We start from the raw sequence: 20,786 nt of genomic DNA, 5'->3' as shown, positions 1-20,786 counted from the left end.
AACCACACTTTCCCTAAAAATCTGCTCAGTTTCCTGTAGACCTGGTCTTGCTGATGTGTCCCACATCAGAACAGCGTGCTTGTCCTGCACATCAGAGTAAACATGTCCACACTCATACTTTGACCCTTCGGTCAATACACCCCCACACACACACACACAGAGTCAGACGGACCCACAGAGACACAGAGGAGACAGCGTCTGCTGGATCTGGTTCCTAGGTTCTGATTGCAGGTCTGGATCATGGTGGAAACGACGTGGAAACCCGCTGCACTGGTGCTGATGCTGGTGCTGCCCGGCTGCCTCACTGACCACGGTACCACTTTACTGCATCTGTTAGCTTTGAGTGTTAGAGACAACGTGGTTTTTAACCACTTCACCAAGGACTCGGGTTAGTTTACTGTGAGACAGACGTCTGTAAACCACTCACTCTCTCACACCAAACAGAGAAAACCAGTGATTTTAGCTGCTGCTCCTCTGCTGCCTCGTGTGGTCACACTATGTCACTGATGTCAGTCTGAATAAATCATTTCAAAAGCTGAATTTTACAGAATCAGACTTTAGAACGTAGTGATGAAGGCAGCAGTGTGTGTGTGTGTGTGAGGTGTTCACTGAGCCTCTGTGTGTCATGCTGGTTCTCAGCAGCAGGCGGCGCTCACAGCACAATTATAACACAATGTGTGTTTGTCGCTGTAGTTTTCCTCAACAGCCAGCGAGCGGCGCAGGTTCTGGTGCGGAGTCGACGAGCAAACTCGCTGTTCGAGGAAGTGAAACCAGGTCTGTCTGCCTGTCATTTTGTCAGTCCGTCTGTCTGTCTGCTCTTGACTCTGGTGTGTGTTGTCTTCAAAGGGAACCTGGAGCGGGAGTGTGTGGAGGAGGTGTGTGACCACGAGGAGGCGCGGGAGGTGTTCGAACAGTCGGACAGAACGGTACGACCACGCCCGTCCTCTTCTCGTCCAATCACAGCCACTTTAACATCAGCACTAATGTCATGTGATCTGTTCTCTGCAGGAAACATTCTGGGTCAAGTATCTGGGTAAGAACTGCAGCGCTACGTCGCTACGCTGCGCTACGTACAGAATATTAAAGTTTACACATGAGGTTACTTTAAACTGTTGCTATGACGACGTGTAACTGTGGAGAGTTCAGGTTAGACAAACATCAAAGTCCACACACACACATGCCGTCTGTGTGTGTTTCAGACTGTAAAGGAACTCAAATGACGAGAACACAAGACAACATCAACGTCATCAGACAGTGTATCGAAGGTAACACACACACACACACACACACACACACACAACCAGCGACACATAGACACTGTTGATCTGATCTATATAACCAGTGTGTGTGCACAGGTGAGTGTGTTGTGGGCTCTGGAGTGAACTATGAAGGAAACATCAACATTACATCATCAGGACGACAGTGTCAGAGCTGGAGACACAACTTCCCACATCCCATCATGAGGTGGGTCACTAACTAATTAACTGACCAACTAACAAGTCAACAACTAACTCACCAACTATTATCTAACCAGCAACAAGTAGGTAACCAACCAACTAGCTATTGATTAACCAAGAATTAAATATGCGTGTGTTGTTTACCTGTGTGTTGGTTACCTGGTTACCTGGTTACCTGTGCGTAGGGAGTATAACGTGTCGGAGATGGACATTCTTAAAGAGAACTTCTGTCGTAACCCTGACAACCGTCCTGAAGGACCGTGGTGTTTCACTCGCGACGCGACCGTCCAGAAAGAGCTCTGCCGCGTCCCTGTGTGTGGCAAGTATCAGCCAGTCATAGACCACAACACAATGTCTCCACGGTAACCATCATAGCCATGAAACTTTGCCTCTGGTTCTTCCAGGTGAAGCTTTTGTCCCGCCCACTCTGGCCCCTGAACCAGTCCAATCCCAGGACTGCTTTCCGAACTATGGTCTTGACTACGTGGGCGACCTGGCGGTGACTCTGGGGGGACACACCTGTCTACACTGGTCATCGCTGAAGGTGAAGGCTCTCAGCCAGAGCAAGGACTTCCTCCCTGAGGTCAACCTGCAGGGAAACAAGTGTCGTAACCCTGACAACGACCCCGAGGGCCCCTGGTGCTATGTGGAGGTTTCTGGAAACATCACAGTCGATTTCTGTGACCTGAACATCTGCGGTAAATAACGCAAAAAACAAATTAACCATAACTCTTAGCTAACCACCTTTGTCCTGTGTCTCCATCCAACTTTACCTGTGTGAGTCTCCACCCCCTCTCACCTGTGTGAGACTTCACCCACCTTTACCTGTGTGAGTCTCCGCCCCCTCTCACCTGAGTCTCTGTGCTGCAGAGGACCAGCTGCTGGGGGAGGACCAGGCGGTGGAGACCGATAGGGAGCGCTCGGTCCTTGGGCCACACCGGAAAACCTTCTTTCAGGTTAGCAGCTTTGGAAAAGGAGAGAGCGGTAAGGTCGACCACGCCCACCTGACCTCATGGTTACATGTTATTGGTTGGTTCACTGATGGTGAGCACATGACTGTGTGCTGCAGAGTGTGGACAGCGCCCCCTGTTTGAGAAGATGAACAAAAAGGACTCGAAGGAGGACGAGCTGCTGGAGTCGTACCGAGAGCAGCGAATCGTCGGCGGCGACAACGCAGAGGAGGCCTCGGCACCATGGTAACTACGCACTGTCACCACGGCAACCGGAGTCTCCGCCCTCTGGGTAACATGATGTGAACGTGTGTACAGGCAGGTGATGCTGTACAAGCGCACGCCGCAGGAGCTTCTGTGTGGAGCCAGTCTGATCAGTGACCAGTGGATCCTCACCGCAGCTCACTGCATCCTCTACCCGCCCTGGAACAAGAACTTCACCATTGACGACATCCTGGTCCGCCTGGGGAAACACCACCGTGCCAAGTAGGACCGCCGCGCCGCCCCCACACGGTACAAAGATCTCCTCACTGTGAACCATAAACATCTGCTCACCTCCGCAGGTTCGAGCGTGGCACCGAGAAGATCGTGGCCATCGATGAGATCATCGTGCATCCAAAGTACAACTGGAAGGAGAACCTGAACCGCGACATCGCCTTGCTGCACATGAGGCGACCGATCACGTTCTCCGACGAGATCTTCCCCATCTGTCTGCCCAGCAAGAAGGTCGCCAGAGCGTAAGACTACCACACAAACATGTCCGCCAGGTTCCGTCATGTTCACGGTGGCTGACACAGTCTCTGTTCCCGACAGTCTGATGAGCAAGGGTTTTAAGGGTCGGGTGAGCGGCTGGGGGAACCTGAAGGAGACCTGGAACCCAGCGGCGAGGAACTTACCTACAGTCCTTCAGCAAATCCACCTCCCGATCGTGGAGCAGCACACGTGTCGCAGATCCACATCCGTCAGGATCACAGACAACATGTTCTGTGCTGGTAAAACAAGCAGCATGCTCCGCCCCTTTAGACCCCGCCCCCCGTGTTCAGAGCTAACAAATGATTGTGTGTTGCAGGTTACAGACCAGAGGACAGTCTGCGTGGAGACGCCTGCGAGGGAGACAGCGGGGGACCGTTTGTGATGAAGGTGTGAACCAGGAGATGATCAGGTTATAGTAATCTGATTACCTACCACTCATGTGTATGTGTGTGTGTGCAGTACCCGGCAGAGAACCGGTGGTACCAGATTGGCATCGTGTCTTGGGGCGAAGGCTGCGACCGCGACGGGAAGTACGGCTTCTACACGCACGTGTTCAGGATGACCCGCTGGATGAAGAAAGTGATCGCGAAGTCGGGGAAGGACGACGACGGCGACGACTGAAGACCGCTATAATCGTGTTCACTTCCTGTTCTTACTACGCAAATAAAGCTCACTTCCTGTCTACCACTGATCACTTCCTGTCTACCACCTTACATTTCCATCACTTCCTGTCTTGAGCATGAGCAGCACCTGTTGAAGTCGTGTTCACCACAGGTGCCGGGTCACCGGCTCTTCAGAATAAAAGCATGGGTTCCACTCAGATGACTTTAACATTTTATTATGAAAGCTTTCATGTAGGATAATCCGTGCACGCACACGACAGAGGATTAACTCCGCCCCCACGTGTGATTCAGGTGTGGTCTGCGACGGCGTCTGCAGCACCTCCTCCGCCCACGCTGTGCGTCAGCAGGTGTCGGCTCAGGTGAGTTTTGCGTGTGTAGCTCTTTGTGCAGAAGACGCACGCGTACGGACGAATGCTGGCGTGAGACAACATGTGTTTCTTCAGGTCGAACTTCCGCCGCAGACACTTACCGCACTCTGGACACGAAAACGGCTTCTCACCTGTTCAACACACACACACACACACACACGGACACACACACACACCACAATTACTACTGGCCTAATCCTAATCTCAATCCTAACCTCAATTTAAATTTAAAACATGTCTTCACCTTAAAATGTAGTCCATTACGCTATGGGGACTTGATTTTTGTACCCACAAGGAAGAAAAGTCCTCTTAATGTGACTGTGTAAACAGGTTTAGGTCCCCACAACATTAGTAATACCTGGACGGGAACACACACACACACACACACAGTTACCTGTGTGTATCCTGCGGTGCTCGGTCAGGTGACAGGAAATGGAGAAGGCCTTCCCACAGTCGGCGCAGACGTAGGGCCGCTCGCCCGTGTGCGTCCTCATGTGCTTCTGCAGGTCGCCACCAGAGGGCCAGCCCTTCCCGCACACCGTGCACACGTACGGCCGCTCGCCCGTGTGCCGCCGCACGTGCACGTTGAGGCCGGCGAGCGCGGTGAAGTTTTTGGGACAGTAGGGGCAGCGGTAGGGCCGCTCCCCCGTGTGCGTCCTCAGGTGTCCCTCAAGTCCGTCCCGCGTCTTGAAGCGCTTGCCGCACTGCGGACACAGGAAGCGGCTCTCGGCGCCGTGGCCGGCACGGTGAGACTGGAGACCGGTCAGAGAACCATACGTCTTACTGCAGAGGTCGCACTGGTACGAGCGCTGAGCGTGAGACCGCTGGTGGATACGGAGCTGCGTCACACCTGAGGACAGACACAGACACACCTGAGGACACACACGGACACACCTGAGGACAAACATGAATAATGGATCTGGTCCTAGACCTGTGACGTAAACCTAAACCTGGATCTGGTCCTAGACCTGTGACATAAACCTGATCCTGGATCTGGTCCTAGACCTGTCATATAAACCTGATCCTGGATCTGGTGTTGGACCTGTGAAATGAACATGGTTCTAGATCTGGAAAGTATCCAAAATTCTGTTTCTTGTTCAAGCTCTGTGAATTAGATCTGACCCTGGATCTGGTTGCAAAATGGATCAGATTGTGGATCAGGGTCTGGTTCCAGACCTGTGAAGTTAATTCTATATGAGTATATGAAGTGGATTTGGTTTTGGACTGACCTGAGAAGCTCTGGCTGCAGAAGCGGCAGGTGTACTGTGGCGCAGCGCCCTCTGCTGAGTGCGTCTGCAGGTGCCGCAGCAGCTGCGTCTGAGAACTGAACGTCTGCTCGCACACGGTGCAGGTCAGTTCAGGCGGACGCTGCTGCAGGCGGCCGCCGTCTCGCTCCGCCGCCGCCGTCGTCTCCAACACCCGATCGGAGCTGCCGCAGGTGACTCCGCCCCTCACCAGGTGCGTCTGCTTGTGATTGGTCAGACTGGACAGGTGGTGGAACTCTTTGTCGCACTGACCGCACTGGTACACGGGTCGCGCGCGGTGGCTGCGCTGGTGTGACAGGAGTTCGGGTTTGGTTTTGAAGACGGCGTTGCACTGGAAACACGACAGAGACCTGACAGGGCGGGGCTCAGGGAGGCGGGGCTCCGGGAGGCGGGACTCTTCGTCAGGAGGGCTCAGTTGATCCTGCAGGTTTAAAACACCTGCCGAGGTCAAGGCAGCGCTGCAGGACTTGTTGGTGCGCAGGTGACGGATCACCTGAGGTCAGAGAGCTCATGAACAACAGTGCCCTCTGCTGTCAGGACCATGACACTGATTTAAACTCACCTGCGAGCGGTAAATAAAACACTTGCTGCACTGAGGACACTTGTGAGCCACACGCTGTGAATTATGGGAAATGCTGAACAGGGCATTAGCTGTGACCTCAGAGCAGGACACGCCTGATTGGTCGACTGTGAAGAGAGGCGGGAAAATTGAATAATCAAATGATGAGTGCGTGTGTGGGTGTGGGTGTGCATTACCTGTGTCTTCTGATTGGACAGCAGCGTTTCCAGGCGACGCCTTCATTCTGGAAACAAAGGTGAGGACAGAGACCGTCAGGGACCCCAGGATCAATTACTGAGACTTTTTTTTTTTTTAATTTGACTTACTTTTAACTGCAGGGATGTTTCAGTGTTGATGAACACTTTTATTTTGTGCTCAAATGTGGACAGAAAGTGAGTCTTATTTTGTAAACTGTAGGGTTGTGTTTTAGTGTGGATAGAGGCTGAGACTTTTATTTTGAAAATTGCAGGGTTGCATTTTTGTTTGGATAGAGACTGAGACTTTTATTTTGAAAACTGCAGGGTTGTTCAAGTGTGGATGAATAGACTTTTATTTAGAAAACTGCAGGGTTGTGCTTTAATGTGGATGAAAAGGCTTTTATTTTGAAGACTGCAGGGTTGTGCTTTAGTGTGGATGAATAGACTTTTATTTTGAAAACTGCAGGGATGTGTTCAAGTGTGGATGAAGAGAGACTGAGGCTTTTATTTTAAAAACTGCACGGCTGGGTTTTAGTGTGAAGACTTTTATTTTGAAAGCTCAGGGGTCAAATGTGGGTGTATAATGAACTTGAGCTTCAGAGGAAACAAAAACACTCACGAGACTTACCGGTCCACCTGCAGCATCACAGGTGTCATGGCGAGTTCATCGCCGCCCCCTGCTGGACTCTCATTGGATGCCTCTTGCTGGACAGGTGACACGTTCTGACCAATCACAGCCTCCTCATCCCCCTCCACCTGGTCCTGCTCGTCCTCCGTCATGACCACCACCTCCACCTTCACCAGCTCCTCAGGGACAGCAGGGTCTTCAGGAGGCGGCTCACGATTGGTCAGTTTGGTGAAGAGGGGGTGGGACCAAGCGGCGAGGAGGGTCTTCTCTGTGTCACCACCCACTGAGGAGAAATGACAATATTCACGTCAACACAGGTAAAACCACCTCACCTGACCAAGAGGACTGAGGCTCTTACTTTGAAAACTGCAGGACTGTTTTTTTGGCGTGGACAGAGACCGAGACTTTTATTTTGAAAACGGCAGGGTTGTGTTTGCATGTGGACAGAGACTTTTATTTTGAAAACTGCAGGGCTGTGATGTCATACCCGTGGTGGTAGCTCGGCCCTGTAAACAGCTCTGATTGGTCAGCAACTCCCTCAGATCCTCAGGCTCCGCCTCCTGCAGGCAGTCCTCCACACCAGCAGGGAAAGTGTCGAGCCAGGACGCTGCCTGAGAGACACACAGTGGACACTTCAAGTGTCTGGACAGAGACAGCTTGGACAGTGGCACGTCGTCATGGCAACAGATGTGTGTGTGTGTTAACGATGGACATGATTCTGACTGAGGACCTGTTTGAAGTCAGGCACAGGAAACAGCTGCTCAACCCTGGACAGGAAGTCAGACACCAGGGACAAGAGGGCAGAGTCAAACCTGTGGTCAAACACTTCCTGAAACAGACAACAGCAGGGGCGGAGTTACGATTTAAAGGGCATTTCTGATGCTGCAGTTGTCAGCACTGACCTGCAGGAGGCGCCGTCTCTCTGCGGCACTCAGTGTCTCTTTATCGCTCAGATGGACCAGCGCCGAGTGCCACTCGTCAAACTGCTGAGACACAACACAGACAAACTTTGGTCCTCACATCCCAGAACGCACTGCAGCCTGGTCAGATGTCACATGACAGCAGAACAGCAACAATACGTTTCCTCTCTCACCGTTGCCTCGGCGACGGGGGGTTTCCTGTCCAGCTGAGTGCCTCTGTCCTCAGGATCTGAGAGTGTCACCTGAGCGTGGACAAACAGAGACTGAGGCTTTTATTTTGAAAACTATAGTGTTGTGTTTTAGTGTGGATAAAAAGAGACTGAGAATTTTAATTTGAAAACTACAGGGTTGTGTTTGAGTGTGGATAAACAGAGATATTCTTTTATTTTGAAAAAAGCAGGGCTTGTTTGAGTGTGGACAGAGACTGAGACTTTTATTTTGAAAACTGCAGGGTTGTGTTTTCGTGTGGATGAACAAAGACAGAGGCTTTTATTATGAAAACTGCATGGCATGCTTAAGTTTAGACAAACAGAATGGGACTTTTACTTTGAAAAGGGTTGTGTTTGAGCGTGGTCGCACAGAGACTGAGGCTTTTATTTTGAAAATTGCAGGGTTGTGTTTCAGTATAGATGAACATAGAATCTTATTTTGAAAATGGCACTGTTTTCCTGTAAATCAGGGAAAATTCAGTTCAGTTGTGTTTTTAGAGAAAATGAGTGATGCTGTTCAGGTTGACCAGCAGGAGGCAGCACACACAGGAAGCTTGTGTGTGTGTGTGTGTGTGTGTGTGTGTGTGTGTGTGTGTGTGTGTCAGGAAGTTTAATTAAAGGGGACATATTATACCCTATTTCCCCCATTAAAATAGTTCCCTGGTGTCCTAATGAACATGTCAGTGACATGCTTTGGTCAAAATATCATAAGGATGAAGAATCATAGTAGTTCAATAACCCTGCTAAACCCGCCCCTTTCAGAACGCTCGGTTTTCGTGCAAGGTCCCTTTATATGCAAATGAGACACAGGCAAACACACACCCACTTCTTCCAGGGGGTTTCTGATTTGTCCTCTTTACAGCGCTTTACAGCTCTATTCGTCTCCCCCTCCCTCCACTAGTTCTCTGACAATATCAACATGTCAGCGAGAGTGCCGTCACAGGAAGAGACGTCCTACATAAGGATCGAGCCGAACACTGTCCAACTGTAAATCAGTTAAAAACACTTAGGAACAGAAGATCAGCGGTGACAGAGAGGGTGCAGCACCGCTGCACAGAGAGTGCAGCACCGTGTAACGTGCCACCGCTGATCGCCAGCGGCGCGCTGAATAAACTGTATGACGCTGTATCAGACCGGAGACTGTGCTCCGGAGACCTCACCACCGCTGACCAGCTCCGGTGCTCCGGCCAGCTGGCGATCACCGTGTAACGCGCCACCGCTGATCGCCAGCGGCGCGCTGAATAAACTGTATGTTGCTGTATCAGACCGGAGACTGTGCTCCGGAGACCTCACCACCGCTGACCACCTCCGGTGCTCCGGCGAGCTGGCGATCACCGTGTAACGCGCCACCGCTGTATCAGACAGTCTCCGGTCTGATACAGCAACATACAGTTTATTCAGCGCGCCGCTGGCGATCAGCGGTGGCGATCAGCTGATCGCCAGCGGCAGTTTAGGCTATCGGTGACACAGAGAGTGTAGCACCGCTGCACAGAGAGTGCAGCACCGCTGATCGTCAGCGGCGAGCTGCATAAACAGCTGCTTTATGTGATTGTATCAGACTGAGTCTGTGCTCCGGTCATGGAGGACGTACTGAACAAATATGTTTAATTAGGACGTGTCAGAATGGTCAGTTATGAGCTCTATGTGATCTTTTCTTAACAATTTGTGTGTTTGTACGTCGGTGAAATACGTCCCCTGACTAAATACGGCGACCGCTGGCCGCAGTCTGATGTGAAGTGGTGCGAACACACGAACACACGATTGCTGACTTTATCCGGCACATTAGCTTCATATATAAAATCCTCTGTAAAACACTGTGCTCCACTGTGCAGCCACCAACAGCACACTTGTCCCGCCGCGTTGACATAATACCGCTCTTCCTCCCTCGCCTGCACTCTCGCAGGGACAAGGTGGAGCTAAGGTGGAGCTTGCGAAGTAAACGTACTGGTGGGGCGGTAACATTCGCGGTGAAATGCGCATGCTGACGTCATAAGCGCAGGGAATTCAACATCGAGCGTTTTATCGCCTATACTTACACTAAGCGGAACCACGAAAACATGACTGAGTATTGTTTTTCCACACTTTGGCGACTGGTAGGGCCCCCAGAGTCCCAAATATCAGTATTAAAATGGTTAAAAAGTTGATTTTGCATAATATGTCCCCTTTAACAAAAGTTGACTTTCTGTGTGTTCAGTCAACAGCAGCTGAAACGCTTCTTCTGCTCCGTGTGTACTGAAGACAGGAAGTGGTGGGCGGAGCTCCAGTGAGCAGTGGCGTGTAAATATATACATGTATAACATAATGTGAGCGTACACACACACACACACACACACATGTAACATCAAACACACCTTGACCCTCAGAGCAAGCAGCAACAGTTGCCTCTGCCTGTCCGTCAGCAGCTGTGGCACTGCCTCCGTCACCGTGGCGACAAAGTCCTCCAGCATCCCATAGTGCTTCACACTCTGCTGCCGAGCAACCTGCCACATCGCCGCCGTCAGCAGGCGGAGAGGAGGGACGAGGAGGCGCAGGGAGGAGAGAGGGGAGGCTGCAGGGGGTGAGACATGGCTGTCACAATGGCCACATTCCATTTAGCTGTTCCCAACCAAACTCCATGTAAAATATGATGATTGATTTAAAGGAGACATATTATACCCTATTTCTCCAAGTTAAAATAGTTCCCTGGTGTCCGAATGAACATGTCAGTGACATGCTTTGGTCAAAATACCATAAGGATGAAGCATCATAGCAGTTCAATAACCCTGCTAAACCCGCCCCTTTCAGAACGCTCGGTTTTGTGCGTGGTCCCTTATATGCAAATGAGACACAGGCAAACACACGCCCACTTCTTCCAGGGGGTTTCTGATTAGTCCTCTTTACAGCGCTCACTCGCTCAGCTCCTGTTCCCTCCCCTCCCTCCACTAGTTCTCTGACAATATCAACATGGCAGCGTGCGTCACAGGAAGAGACGTCCTACATAAGGATGGAGCCGAACACTGTCCAACTGTAAATCAGTTAAAAACACTCAGGGACAGCACCACTGATCCACCGCTGATCGCTGCATAAACAGCTGCTGTATGTGACTGTATCAGACTGAGTGTGTGCTCCGGTCATGGAGGACGTACTGAACAAATATGTTTAATTAGGACGTGTCAGAATGGTCAGTTATGACCTCTGTGTGACCTTTTCTTAACAATGTGTGTGTTTGTACGTCGCTGACTAAATACTGATGTGAAGTGGTGCGAACACACCTTTGCTGACTTTATATAAAATCCTCTGTAAAACACTGTGCTCCACTGTGCAGCCACCAACAGCACACTTGTCCCTCCGCGTTGACATAATAGCGCTCTTCCTCCCTCGCCTGCACTCTCGCAGGGACAAGGTGTGTACGACTTGTCGGTTTTACAACCTAACAAGATGCTGTCTAACTAAATAACTTCAAGCTGATAACTGTCTAACTGCTAACTGACGTCTGCTTAACTGTGTATGTGGAATAAACCTTCAGAAAGACAGTCGAGTTGTGCCCGCCGTACTTGTTCTGGTTACCCTTTCCAGAAGGAAGCATTGAGCTGGAAAGACCAGCTCAAATCTGGACAGTGAGTTTTAACAAAAAAGAGACAGTAAGTATAATAAAAATCATATTTTTCTACTTAAAATCTAAGCTCCTTAGATTTGAGCCCTTGCCAATTTAAAGTCGGTTTCTAATAAAGACTTGGATTTTCATGTTTATGAAATTTGATGATTGAATCATTATTATATTCATTTAAATATATATATCTATCATTCTTGATATATATATATATATATATATATATATATATATAGACACACAGATATATAGCAGATATTAAAGCCACTGTAACGTCACCAAACAAATCAGATGACATTCACATAACGGAGTTTTAGTGAATGTCATTTTGAAGATAATGATCGCATACACGGGTGCTGCACCGATGCCGAAGTGACTAACACATACAACAGATTTACAGAAACCACAGCGTTGTTTTCTAGCGTAAATTAAACATTCTCTTTGGATCATTGAATTTTAAAAACGCTGCTTTTCTGAACGCAGTTTGGGTGCTAGTTGGCTAGCAAACATTAGCTCCTGAGCCGCGATAGATAAACTTGTTCCCGATTAACACGCACCGGTATTAAACCGGCGTGTGGACGCGTCGACACGTACCCATTCCGTTCTGTTCCAGTCCCGCTGTCACGCGCTGGAAACCCGGGTTAACAGCACAAGGCGACAGTTAGCCAAGCCAGCCGAGACCCCGTCTCCACACCGGATGTTAAACAAACGGCGTTAGAAGCGCTTCCGGTGTCACACATGTACGCGGACTGAGTTTTTGGCCGTTTCTCAATACTCAAGTTAGCAAGTATGTACTTGCTTACTTGGGAAGTATATACTTGAGAAGTAAGCTGGGAGTATATACTTGCCAAGTACGGGAGTACACAAGTATGTGGTTGTTTCTCAATACTCAAGTATGCAAGTATGTATGTATTGTTCTGCTGTTTGAATGGTGGCTGGCGCCAAGTGCTGCAGCCTCATTAGCGCCACCTACGGTGTTGATCAATGAACATATGAAATACTTTTAATAAATGCATATACATGTTGTTATTATTTTTACATTTTAAATATTTAACTTCATTTATTAATTTATTTCTATTAAAATATACAATACAAACAATACAATGTGGAAAATAGATATATTACAGCATTGTAGAGTAGTATTTATATACATATATATGTATATATATATGACATGTACAATTATATACTACTCTACATAGCTAATATTTACATATTATATTTAAGTACAGATACAATGACCGTGCGACTTTAATATAAATCTAACTTTGAAAGTTGAATTTAAAAAAAAATTAATGATATACAAATTTTCAAACCGTCAGGTCAAAACGTCTCCATTAAAATCAAAATAACACATCAGTAACAAAAACAACAAATCTATGGATCACACCGAGCATGTAATGACAGCGACGTCTGAGCCAGCGGACCATTTCATCAGGACAGGCCGAGGTAACGCTGCTCTGTGCCGGGCACAGTGAGCGCCGAGCGCCCACAGAGGCGGAGCTGATCACCTCCGACAAACGTCGCTGCCAAACTATAAATACGTCATATCTTCATACACAAACCACATGTTTGAATTATAAATGACGAATTTCTCGCCTCAAATGATCTTAAAACTTTGTTCAGGGACACAGAAAAATATTTATTTCAGATTTATATTTCTATTATCTGCTGCTATGCTCCGCCGAAATGTATTCTGGGATACATGGCCATCCCAAGTACGCTTAAGTCACCTCCGATGCATACTTGGTAAACATGGGCGGAGCGAGAACACTTCCGGGTTTGAGAACCGTCCTCGCTGTTCGCTTATTTGAGAATTGGAACAGCACTTGGACTGAGGCTGATGACGTTTTCACAAGTACGGGAGTACGCAAGTACGCACAAGTACGCACAAGTATGGATATTGAGAAACGGCCTTTATCAACACATAAACATATACATTTAAAACAGTTAACCTAACCCTAGTTAAAATATCAAAGAATTCATGTACATGTTGGTAAAGGGCAGGGCCGGTCCTAGCTTCGTGAGGGACATGCAACATGCTGTAGGGGGCTCTTTGCATTCATATAGTCTGCACTATTTTGATTGTGTTCCAAATCACAACGACGTATATGATGCGTCGTTGTGATTTTACTGTCCACTGTCACATCGAGCTGTGATTAAACCAGTGAATAAGTTAACGGCCTGTAAAGTGAAGAGTGGACAGTGTTACAGTGCCATGTTGTCTTCAGCCTAAGCCAGGTCTAATCCCGTCCTCCTCCTCCTCACTAACTGGATTAACGAGGCATAGAAACCGCACAGCTCCAAATCAACCAAACCAGCAGCTGCCACGGCAACAGAGGGGAGGAGGCCATTTTCTATAGATCCATGCAGAGCACAGAGATCTTTGATTCGTCAGTCCTTCCGTTTTCTAAAACTGTTCCACAGCTTCTAAACAAACTCCTTCAAAGCTCTAATTAGCTGCAAATGCACACATGCTAACCATGGATCCAGACAGAGATGACACCGAGGTGTTTTCAGACTCAGAGGACCCGTTTCCTCCGAGGCCAGAGGAGGACGAGGAGAAGGACGGCGACGATGAAGAAGAAGACGCTCAGATCTTCAGTGCTTGGATGCAGCGGTGCCACTGTGGGAAACAGGAGGAGAAAACCAGTGAGGAGGAGGAGGAGGATGAAAGAGAGTCAGAGGGAGCGAGGAGTGACAGCAGAAACAGTTTAGAACAAGTGTCCAGAATCAGGGTGGACCGCCGGGCGTCGCTGCCGTGTCCGGTAAGACAAACTGCGAGACACACATGAACGTGAATCATTAGAATCATTAGTTCAGATGAGTCACTGAAGTGAAATACCAGTGAACGGGGTATCTAAATCCACCAGACCAAACCAAACTATTCTATCTAATCTATCACGATAACAATGTCCCATAATCTGCCATAATCTATCACCATAACAATGTACCATAATCTATCAAAATAACAATGTACCATAATCTGCCATAATCTATCACGATAACAATGTACCATAATCTATCAAAATAACAATGTACCATGATCTATCAAAATAACAACGCCATAATCTGCCATAATCTATCAACAACGTACCATAATCTATCACAATAACAATAATAATTGCATAATCTATCACAATAACAATGTACCATAATAATAAATAATCTATCACAATAACAATGTACCATAATCTCTATCACAATAACAATGTACCATAATCTGCCATAATCTATCACAATAACAATGTACCATAATCTATCAAAATAACAACAATCTGCCATAATAATCTATCACGATAACAATGTACCATAATCTATCAAAATAACAATGTACCATAATCTGCCATAATCTATCGCATTAACAATGTACCATAATCTATCACAATAACAATGTACCATAATCTATCACAATAACAATGCGCCATAATCTTTCACGATAACAATGTACCATAATCTATCAAAATAACAATATACCATAATCTGCCATAATCTATCACAATAACAATGTACCATAATCTATCACAATAACAATGTACCATAATCTGCCATAATATATCACAATAACAATGTACCATAATCTGCCATAATCTATCCGATAACAATGTACCATAATCTATCAAAATAACAATGTACCATAATCTGCCATAATCTATCACGATAACAATGTACCATAATCTGCCATAATTCATCGATTAACAATGTACCATAATCTATCACAATAACAATGTACCATAATCGTAACAATAATCTTTCCATAATATCAAAATAACATACCATAATCTGCCATAATCTATCACAATAACAATGTACCATAATCTATCAAAATAACATTGTACCATAACATAATCTATGATAACAATGTCCCATAATGCCATAATCTATATAACAATGTACCATAATCTATCAAAATAACAATGTACCATAACCATAATCTATCAATAAAATGATAACAATGTAATCTGCCATAATCTATCACAATAACAATGTACCATAATCTGCCATAATCTATCGATTAACAATGTACATAATCTATAATCATAATCTATCACAATAACAATGTACCATAATCTGCCATAATCTATCACAATAACAATGTACCATAATATCACAATAACAATACCATAATCTGCCATAATCTATCACAATAACAATGTACCATAATCTATCACTTTAACAATGTACCATAATCTATCACGATAACAATGTACCATAATCTATCATGATAACAATGTACCATAATCTATCACAATAACAATGTACCACAATCTATCACGATAACAATGTACCATAATCTATCACAATAACAATGTACCATAATCTGCCATAATCTATCACAATAACAATGTACCATAATCTGCCATAATCTATCACAATAACAATGTACCATAATCACAATAACAATGTACCATAATCTGCCATAATCTATCACAATAACAATGTACCATAATCTATATAATCTATATAACAATGTACCATAATCTATCATAAATCACAATAACAATGTACCACAATCTATGATAACAATGTACCATAATCTATCACAATAACAATGTACCATAATCTGCCATAATCTATCGAATAACAATGTACCATAATCTGCCATAATCTATCACAATAACAATGTACCATTATCTGCCATAATCTATCACAATAACAATACCATAATCTATCATGATAACAATGTACCATAATCTATCACAATAATGTACCATAATCTATCACAATAACAATGTACCATAATCTATCACAATAAGAATGTACCATAATCTATCACAATAACAATGCGCCATAATCTTTCACGATAACAATGTACAATAATCTATCACAATAACATTGTACCATAATCTACCATAATCTATCACGATAACAATGTCCCATAATCTGCCATAATCTATCACGATAACAATGTACCATAATCTAAAAAAATAAGAATGTACCATATTCTGCCATAATCTATCAAAATAATACCATAATAATCAATGCGTTAATTGCCATAATCTATCACGATAACAATGTACCATAATCTATCAAAAATATGTACCATAATATCACGATAACAATGTACCATAATCTGCCATAATCTATCACGATAACAATGTACCATAATCTATCACAATAACAATGCTCCATAATCTTTCACGATAACAATGTACAATAATCTATCACAATAACATTGTACCATAATCTGCCATAATCTATCACGATAACAATGTCCCATAATCTATCAAAATAACAATGTACCATAATCTGCCATAATCTATCAAAATAACAATGTACCATAATCTGCCATAATCTATCACAATAACAATGTAGCATAATCTATCACAATAACAATGTACCATAATCTGCCATAGTCTATCACAATATATCAGAATGTTCCATAATTGTTCTGTCTCTCTCTCTCTCTGTCTGTCTGTCTCTGTCTCAGTCCACCCTGTCGTCCATGCAGCTGTCCCGTCTTCACTCGTCCACTCAGGCTCCAGTGACGGCCAGAGTCCTGCTGCGTCGCTCCTCCTCCCGCCGCCTCCTACAGCCCTCGCCACAGGAGGCCGCTGCCCCCTCCCCGGAGCGAAGACCCTCCCTCATAACCACGATCCCTGAGGCCATGACGCCTGGGAGGCGGGGCCAGTTCAGGAGACGCAACGTCATGTCACTGGTGGGTGGTTGTTGTTGAGGTCAGAGGTCACCTGTGATTTACAGTGACATCAAAGCGTTTGTGTGTGTGTGTGTGCGTGTGTGTGCGTGTCTGTGTGTGTGTTGCAGAGCGACGCAGACAGTGTGTGTCTCATCTGTCGTCACGACTTAAACCGAGGACTGGGTGGAACCAGAGAGCTGCAGTGCACACACGCATTCCACAGAGAGGTAACTATTCACCAAAATAAAAGCCTTTCACCACATTATCTCAACAAGAGCTTCTTATGTCCTCCTGTCCTCTTCTGTGTCCTCCCGTCCTCTTCTGTGTCATCCCATCCTCTTCTATGTCCTCCTGTCCTCTTCTGTTTCCTCCCGTCCTCTTCTGTGTCCTCCTGTCCTCTTCTCTCAGTGTATAGAGGAGTGGCTGTGGAGGAAGCAGTCATGTCCTACGTGTCATGTCCAAGTGTCCATGCCTCAGCCGGTCTACTGGAGCTCCACCAGGGTCAAAGTCCCCTAACACCACAGTGAAGGGACACAGTGGACATGGACACTGTCAATGTCCTCCTGCACTATATAATCAATACTATTATACTATACTGGTGTGGTGCAGGTATATACACTACTGTATTAGTGTATATACCTGTATATATACTACAGTAGTATACTAGTATACACACACGTGCAGCACAGCAGTGGACTTCTATAATCCAAGTGAACTTGTAACATGTATAACATAATAATAAACGACTCACACACACATTGATTCACTTTGTTTACGTTGTTTTTGACAGAAACATGTACACGTGTGTCGGATAATCATTAAACATGAGGTTGTGATCGGGTCAAAGGTCACAGGTTATCTGATCAAACACAGCAGACATCCAATAATAATCCACATTAAAATGAGACCCAGTGACAGTGAGAATGTTTTATATGAGGCAAGAATGACAACCTCTCTGCACTGTCCCTTTAACTCACTAACTAACAAACAAACTCACTAACTAACTCAATAACTAACTACTGCTGTTTGGGTCCAGAACAACAGGACTGTAGGACACCACGTCCTTCACCTTGTTCCAGATGTTGATGGCCAGGTTGTCCAGGTGTTTGGCCTCGTCTATCAGAGCTCCAACAGGGGGCGCTGCTTCTCTCTGTGGCTCTGACTATATCTGACTCAGAGCCTCCATCTGCTCCTTCATCATGAGAGTCTTCTGCTCCTCTTCCTCTTCTTACACTGCTCCTTCATCCGTGTCTCTGTGCGTCGGGCCTGGACATTCAGTCACCACTTCTGTGTTCTGCTGTTGCTGAACTTTGTCCAGACTCTCTAAGTTCTCCTTGAAGGTCTCCAGAGTTTCCTGAATTTGCTTCTTGTGTTGTTGTGCAGCTTCATCGTTGTGTTTTTCTGAATCTCTGCAGATGAGACACACTGGCTGCTGATGGTCCAGACAGAGAACCTCTGAAGACCTCGGACCTCGCTCCTGTAAGAAGGTCTCGCGCGTGTTCTTTAAAACCAGGTTACATGGTGGTTCTTCCTCTGAAGACCTCGGACCTCGCTCCTGTAAGAAGGTCTCGCACGTGTTCTTTAAAACCAGGTGACAAGGTGGTTCTTCCTCTGAAGACCTTCTCTGACTAACAGGACAGTCTGGTGTTGGTCTGTCTGTCTGTCCACCATGTCTTCACACAGTCATTGTAAACTCACTGTATGTTTTCAAGCAAACAACGCCCTCGCTGAGCACAATGGTCAGATGTGGTACTGCAGGTGGAAGTGCCGTTACAGTTCTGTCTGTTCACTCCTCCTCACTTCACCTGTGCACACCTGAGACACACACACACAGACACAGACAGAGACAGACAGACACTCTGCAGCTGTGTTTATGGACAAACTGAGGAAGGTTCTGAAAGGTGAGGATGAAGATGAGAACACGGACGGAGCTGGAGTCCTGGAGGTCAGTCACTTAGCTTCTGTAGCATCTGTGCTAAACCATGTGTGCTTCTAATGAGGGACAGAGGTGTGAACAGGTGTGGAAACACTGAGTGGAGTCTGGAGTGGAGGTCTGTTGTGGTGGTCTGGTGTGGGGGTCTGTTGTGGAGGTCTAGTTTGGAGGTCTGGAGTGGAAGTCTGGAGTGGAAGTCTGGAGTGGAGGTCTGGGTGGAAGTCTGGGTGGAGGTCTGGTGTAGTCTAGAGTGGAGGTCTGGTTTGGAGGTCTGGAGTAGAAGTCTGGTGTGGTGGTTTGGTGTGGAGGTCTGGTGTGGAGGTCTGTTGTGGTGGTCTGGTGTGGAGGTCTGTTGTGGTGGTCTGGTGTGGAGGTCTGTTGTGGAAGTCTGGAGTGGAGGTCTGGTCTAAAGTGACAGTTACTGTCATGCTTTGACACTTTGATCAAACTCTGAGTGTCAATGTTTCTTCAGCCCTGAAGCAGTTTCCTATTTGTTCAGCTGTTTGTACTGAAGATGATGATGATGATGATGGTGATGGTGATGGTGATGATGATGATGGTGATGGTGATGGTGATGATGATGATAGCTTCTGTAGCATCTATGCTAAACCATGTGTGCTTCTAATGAGGGACAGAGGTGTGAACAGGTGTGGAAACACTGAGTGGAGTCTGTTGTGGAGTCTGGAGGAGGTCTGGAGTGGAAGTCTGGAGTGGAGGTCTGGTGTGGAAGTCTAGAGTGGAGGGTCTGGTTTGGAGGTCTGGAGTAGAAGTCTGGAGTGGAGGTGGTGTGGAAGTCTGGAGTGGAGGTCTGGTGTGGAGGTCTGGGTGGAGGTCTGGTGTGGAAGTCTGGAGTGGAGGTCTGTGTGGAAGTCTGGAGTGGAGGTCTGGTGTGGAGGTCTGGTGTGGAAGTCTGGAGTGGAGGTCTGGTCTAAAGTGACAGTTACTGTCATGCTTTGACACTTTGATCAAACTCTGAGTGTCAATGTTTCTTCAGCCCTGAAGCAGTTTCCTCTTTGTTCAGCTGTTTGTACTGAAGATGATGATGATGATGATGGATGATGGTGATGTTGATGATGATGATAGCTTCTGTAGCATCTATGCTAAACCATGTGTGCTTCTAATGAGGGACAGAGGTGTGAACAGGTGTGGAAACACTGAGTGGAGTCTGTTGTGGAGGTCTGGAGTGGAAGTCTGGAGTGGAGGTCTGTTGTGGAGGTCTGGTGTGGAAGTCTGGAGTGGAGGTCTGGGTGTCGGGAGTGGGGGTTTGGAGGTCTGGAGTAGGGGAGGTCAGGTGGAGGTCTGGTGTGGAGGTCTGGGTGGAGGGTCTGGTGTGGAAGTCTGGAGTGGAGGTCTGTTGTGTTGGGAGTGGAGTCTGTTGTGGAAGTCTGGAGTGGAGGTCTGGTGTGGAGGTCTGGTGTGGAAGTCTGGATTGGAGGTCTGGTCTAAAGTGACAGTTACTGTCATGCTTTGACACTTTGATCAAACTCTGAGTGTCAATGTTTCTTCAGCCCTGAAGCAGTTTCCTCTTTGTTCAGCTGTTTGTACTGAAGATGATGATGATGATGCTGGTGATGATGATGATAGTGATGGTGATGATGGTGATGATGGTGATGGTGGTGATGATGGTGATGATGATGATGATGATGATGATGATGGTGATGGTGATGATGATGATGATGATGATGATGATGATGATG

General features: G+C 46.5%; 4 protein-coding genes across 8 annotated transcripts in view; 3 read left to right on the top strand and 1 right to left on the bottom strand.

Annotated features, from left to right (window-relative positions):
• The first annotated feature begins 146 nt into the window (after window positions 1-146).
• On the top strand, window positions 147-3,844 carry f2 (coagulation factor II (thrombin)). Its single transcript, XM_044019182.1, has 15 exons — window positions 147-313; window positions 694-774; window positions 847-926; window positions 1,009-1,033; window positions 1,200-1,265; window positions 1,356-1,464; window positions 1,643-1,776; window positions 1,862-2,155; window positions 2,328-2,441; window positions 2,527-2,653; window positions 2,726-2,893; window positions 2,971-3,144; window positions 3,221-3,399; window positions 3,477-3,547; window positions 3,620-3,844. Exons 1-15 carry the CDS (start codon window positions 241-243, stop codon window positions 3,779-3,781), a joined length of 1,857 nt encoding a protein of 618 aa, XP_043875117.1. The 5' UTR covers window positions 147-240; the 3' UTR covers window positions 3,782-3,844.
• A 138-nt stretch (window positions 3,845-3,982) lies between these two features.
• Window positions 3,983-12,242, bottom strand: LOC122765099 (zinc finger protein 567-like). Of its 3 annotated transcripts, XM_044019181.1 has the most exons (12): window positions 12,113-12,242; window positions 10,281-10,477; window positions 7,894-7,962; window positions 7,703-7,786; window positions 7,531-7,629; window positions 7,288-7,411; window positions 6,801-7,083; window positions 6,173-6,219; window positions 5,979-6,103; window positions 5,381-5,909; window positions 4,546-5,001; window positions 3,983-4,282 (listed from the first exon to the last, which is right to left on the bottom strand). In XM_044019181.1, exons 1-12 carry the CDS (start codon window positions 12,114-12,116, stop codon window positions 4,071-4,073), a joined length of 2,229 nt encoding a protein of 742 aa, XP_043875116.1. In that variant the 5' UTR covers window positions 12,117-12,242; the 3' UTR covers window positions 3,983-4,070. The 3 variants fall into 3 exon arrangements, with proteins under 3 accessions (XP_043875116.1, XP_043875114.1, XP_043875115.1); XM_044019179.1 differs by having other exon boundaries at window positions 5,979-6,219; XM_044019180.1 differs by having other exon boundaries at window positions 5,979-6,219; window positions 7,703-7,783.
• A 1,518-nt stretch (window positions 12,243-13,760) lies between these two features.
• On the top strand, window positions 13,761-17,918 carry si:ch211-207l14.1 (E3 ubiquitin-protein ligase CIP8). The gene is made up of 4 exons (XM_044019921.1): window positions 13,761-14,286; window positions 16,950-17,177; window positions 17,285-17,383; window positions 17,565-17,918. The coding sequence occupies exons 1-4, from the start codon at window positions 13,993-13,995 to the stop codon at window positions 17,670-17,672; spliced, it is 729 nt and encodes a 242-aa protein (XP_043875856.1). The 5' UTR covers window positions 13,761-13,992; the 3' UTR covers window positions 17,673-17,918.
• A 73-nt stretch (window positions 17,919-17,991) lies between these two features.
• LOC122765579 (vesicle transport protein SFT2B-like) overlaps window positions 17,992-20,786 on the top strand; it is a 6,532-nt gene continuing 3,737 nt past the window's right edge. For all 3 annotated transcript variants that reach the window (XM_044019925.1, XM_044019922.1, XM_044019923.1), the window contains exon 1: window positions 17,992-19,101. In XM_044019925.1, coding sequence (XP_043875860.1) covers window positions 19,030-19,101 — 72 coding nt within the window. In that variant the 5' untranslated portion in view covers window positions 17,992-19,029. The remainder of the gene's footprint in view (window positions 19,102-20,786) is intronic.

This window comes from Solea senegalensis, linkage group LG2 (genome assembly GCF_019176455.1).
Source record: "Solea senegalensis isolate Sse05_10M linkage group LG2, IFAPA_SoseM_1, whole genome shotgun sequence".
Lineage (NCBI taxonomy): Eukaryota > Metazoa > Chordata > Actinopteri > Pleuronectiformes > Soleidae > Solea > Solea senegalensis.
This window is presented reverse-complemented; position numbering and strand designations above follow the sequence as displayed.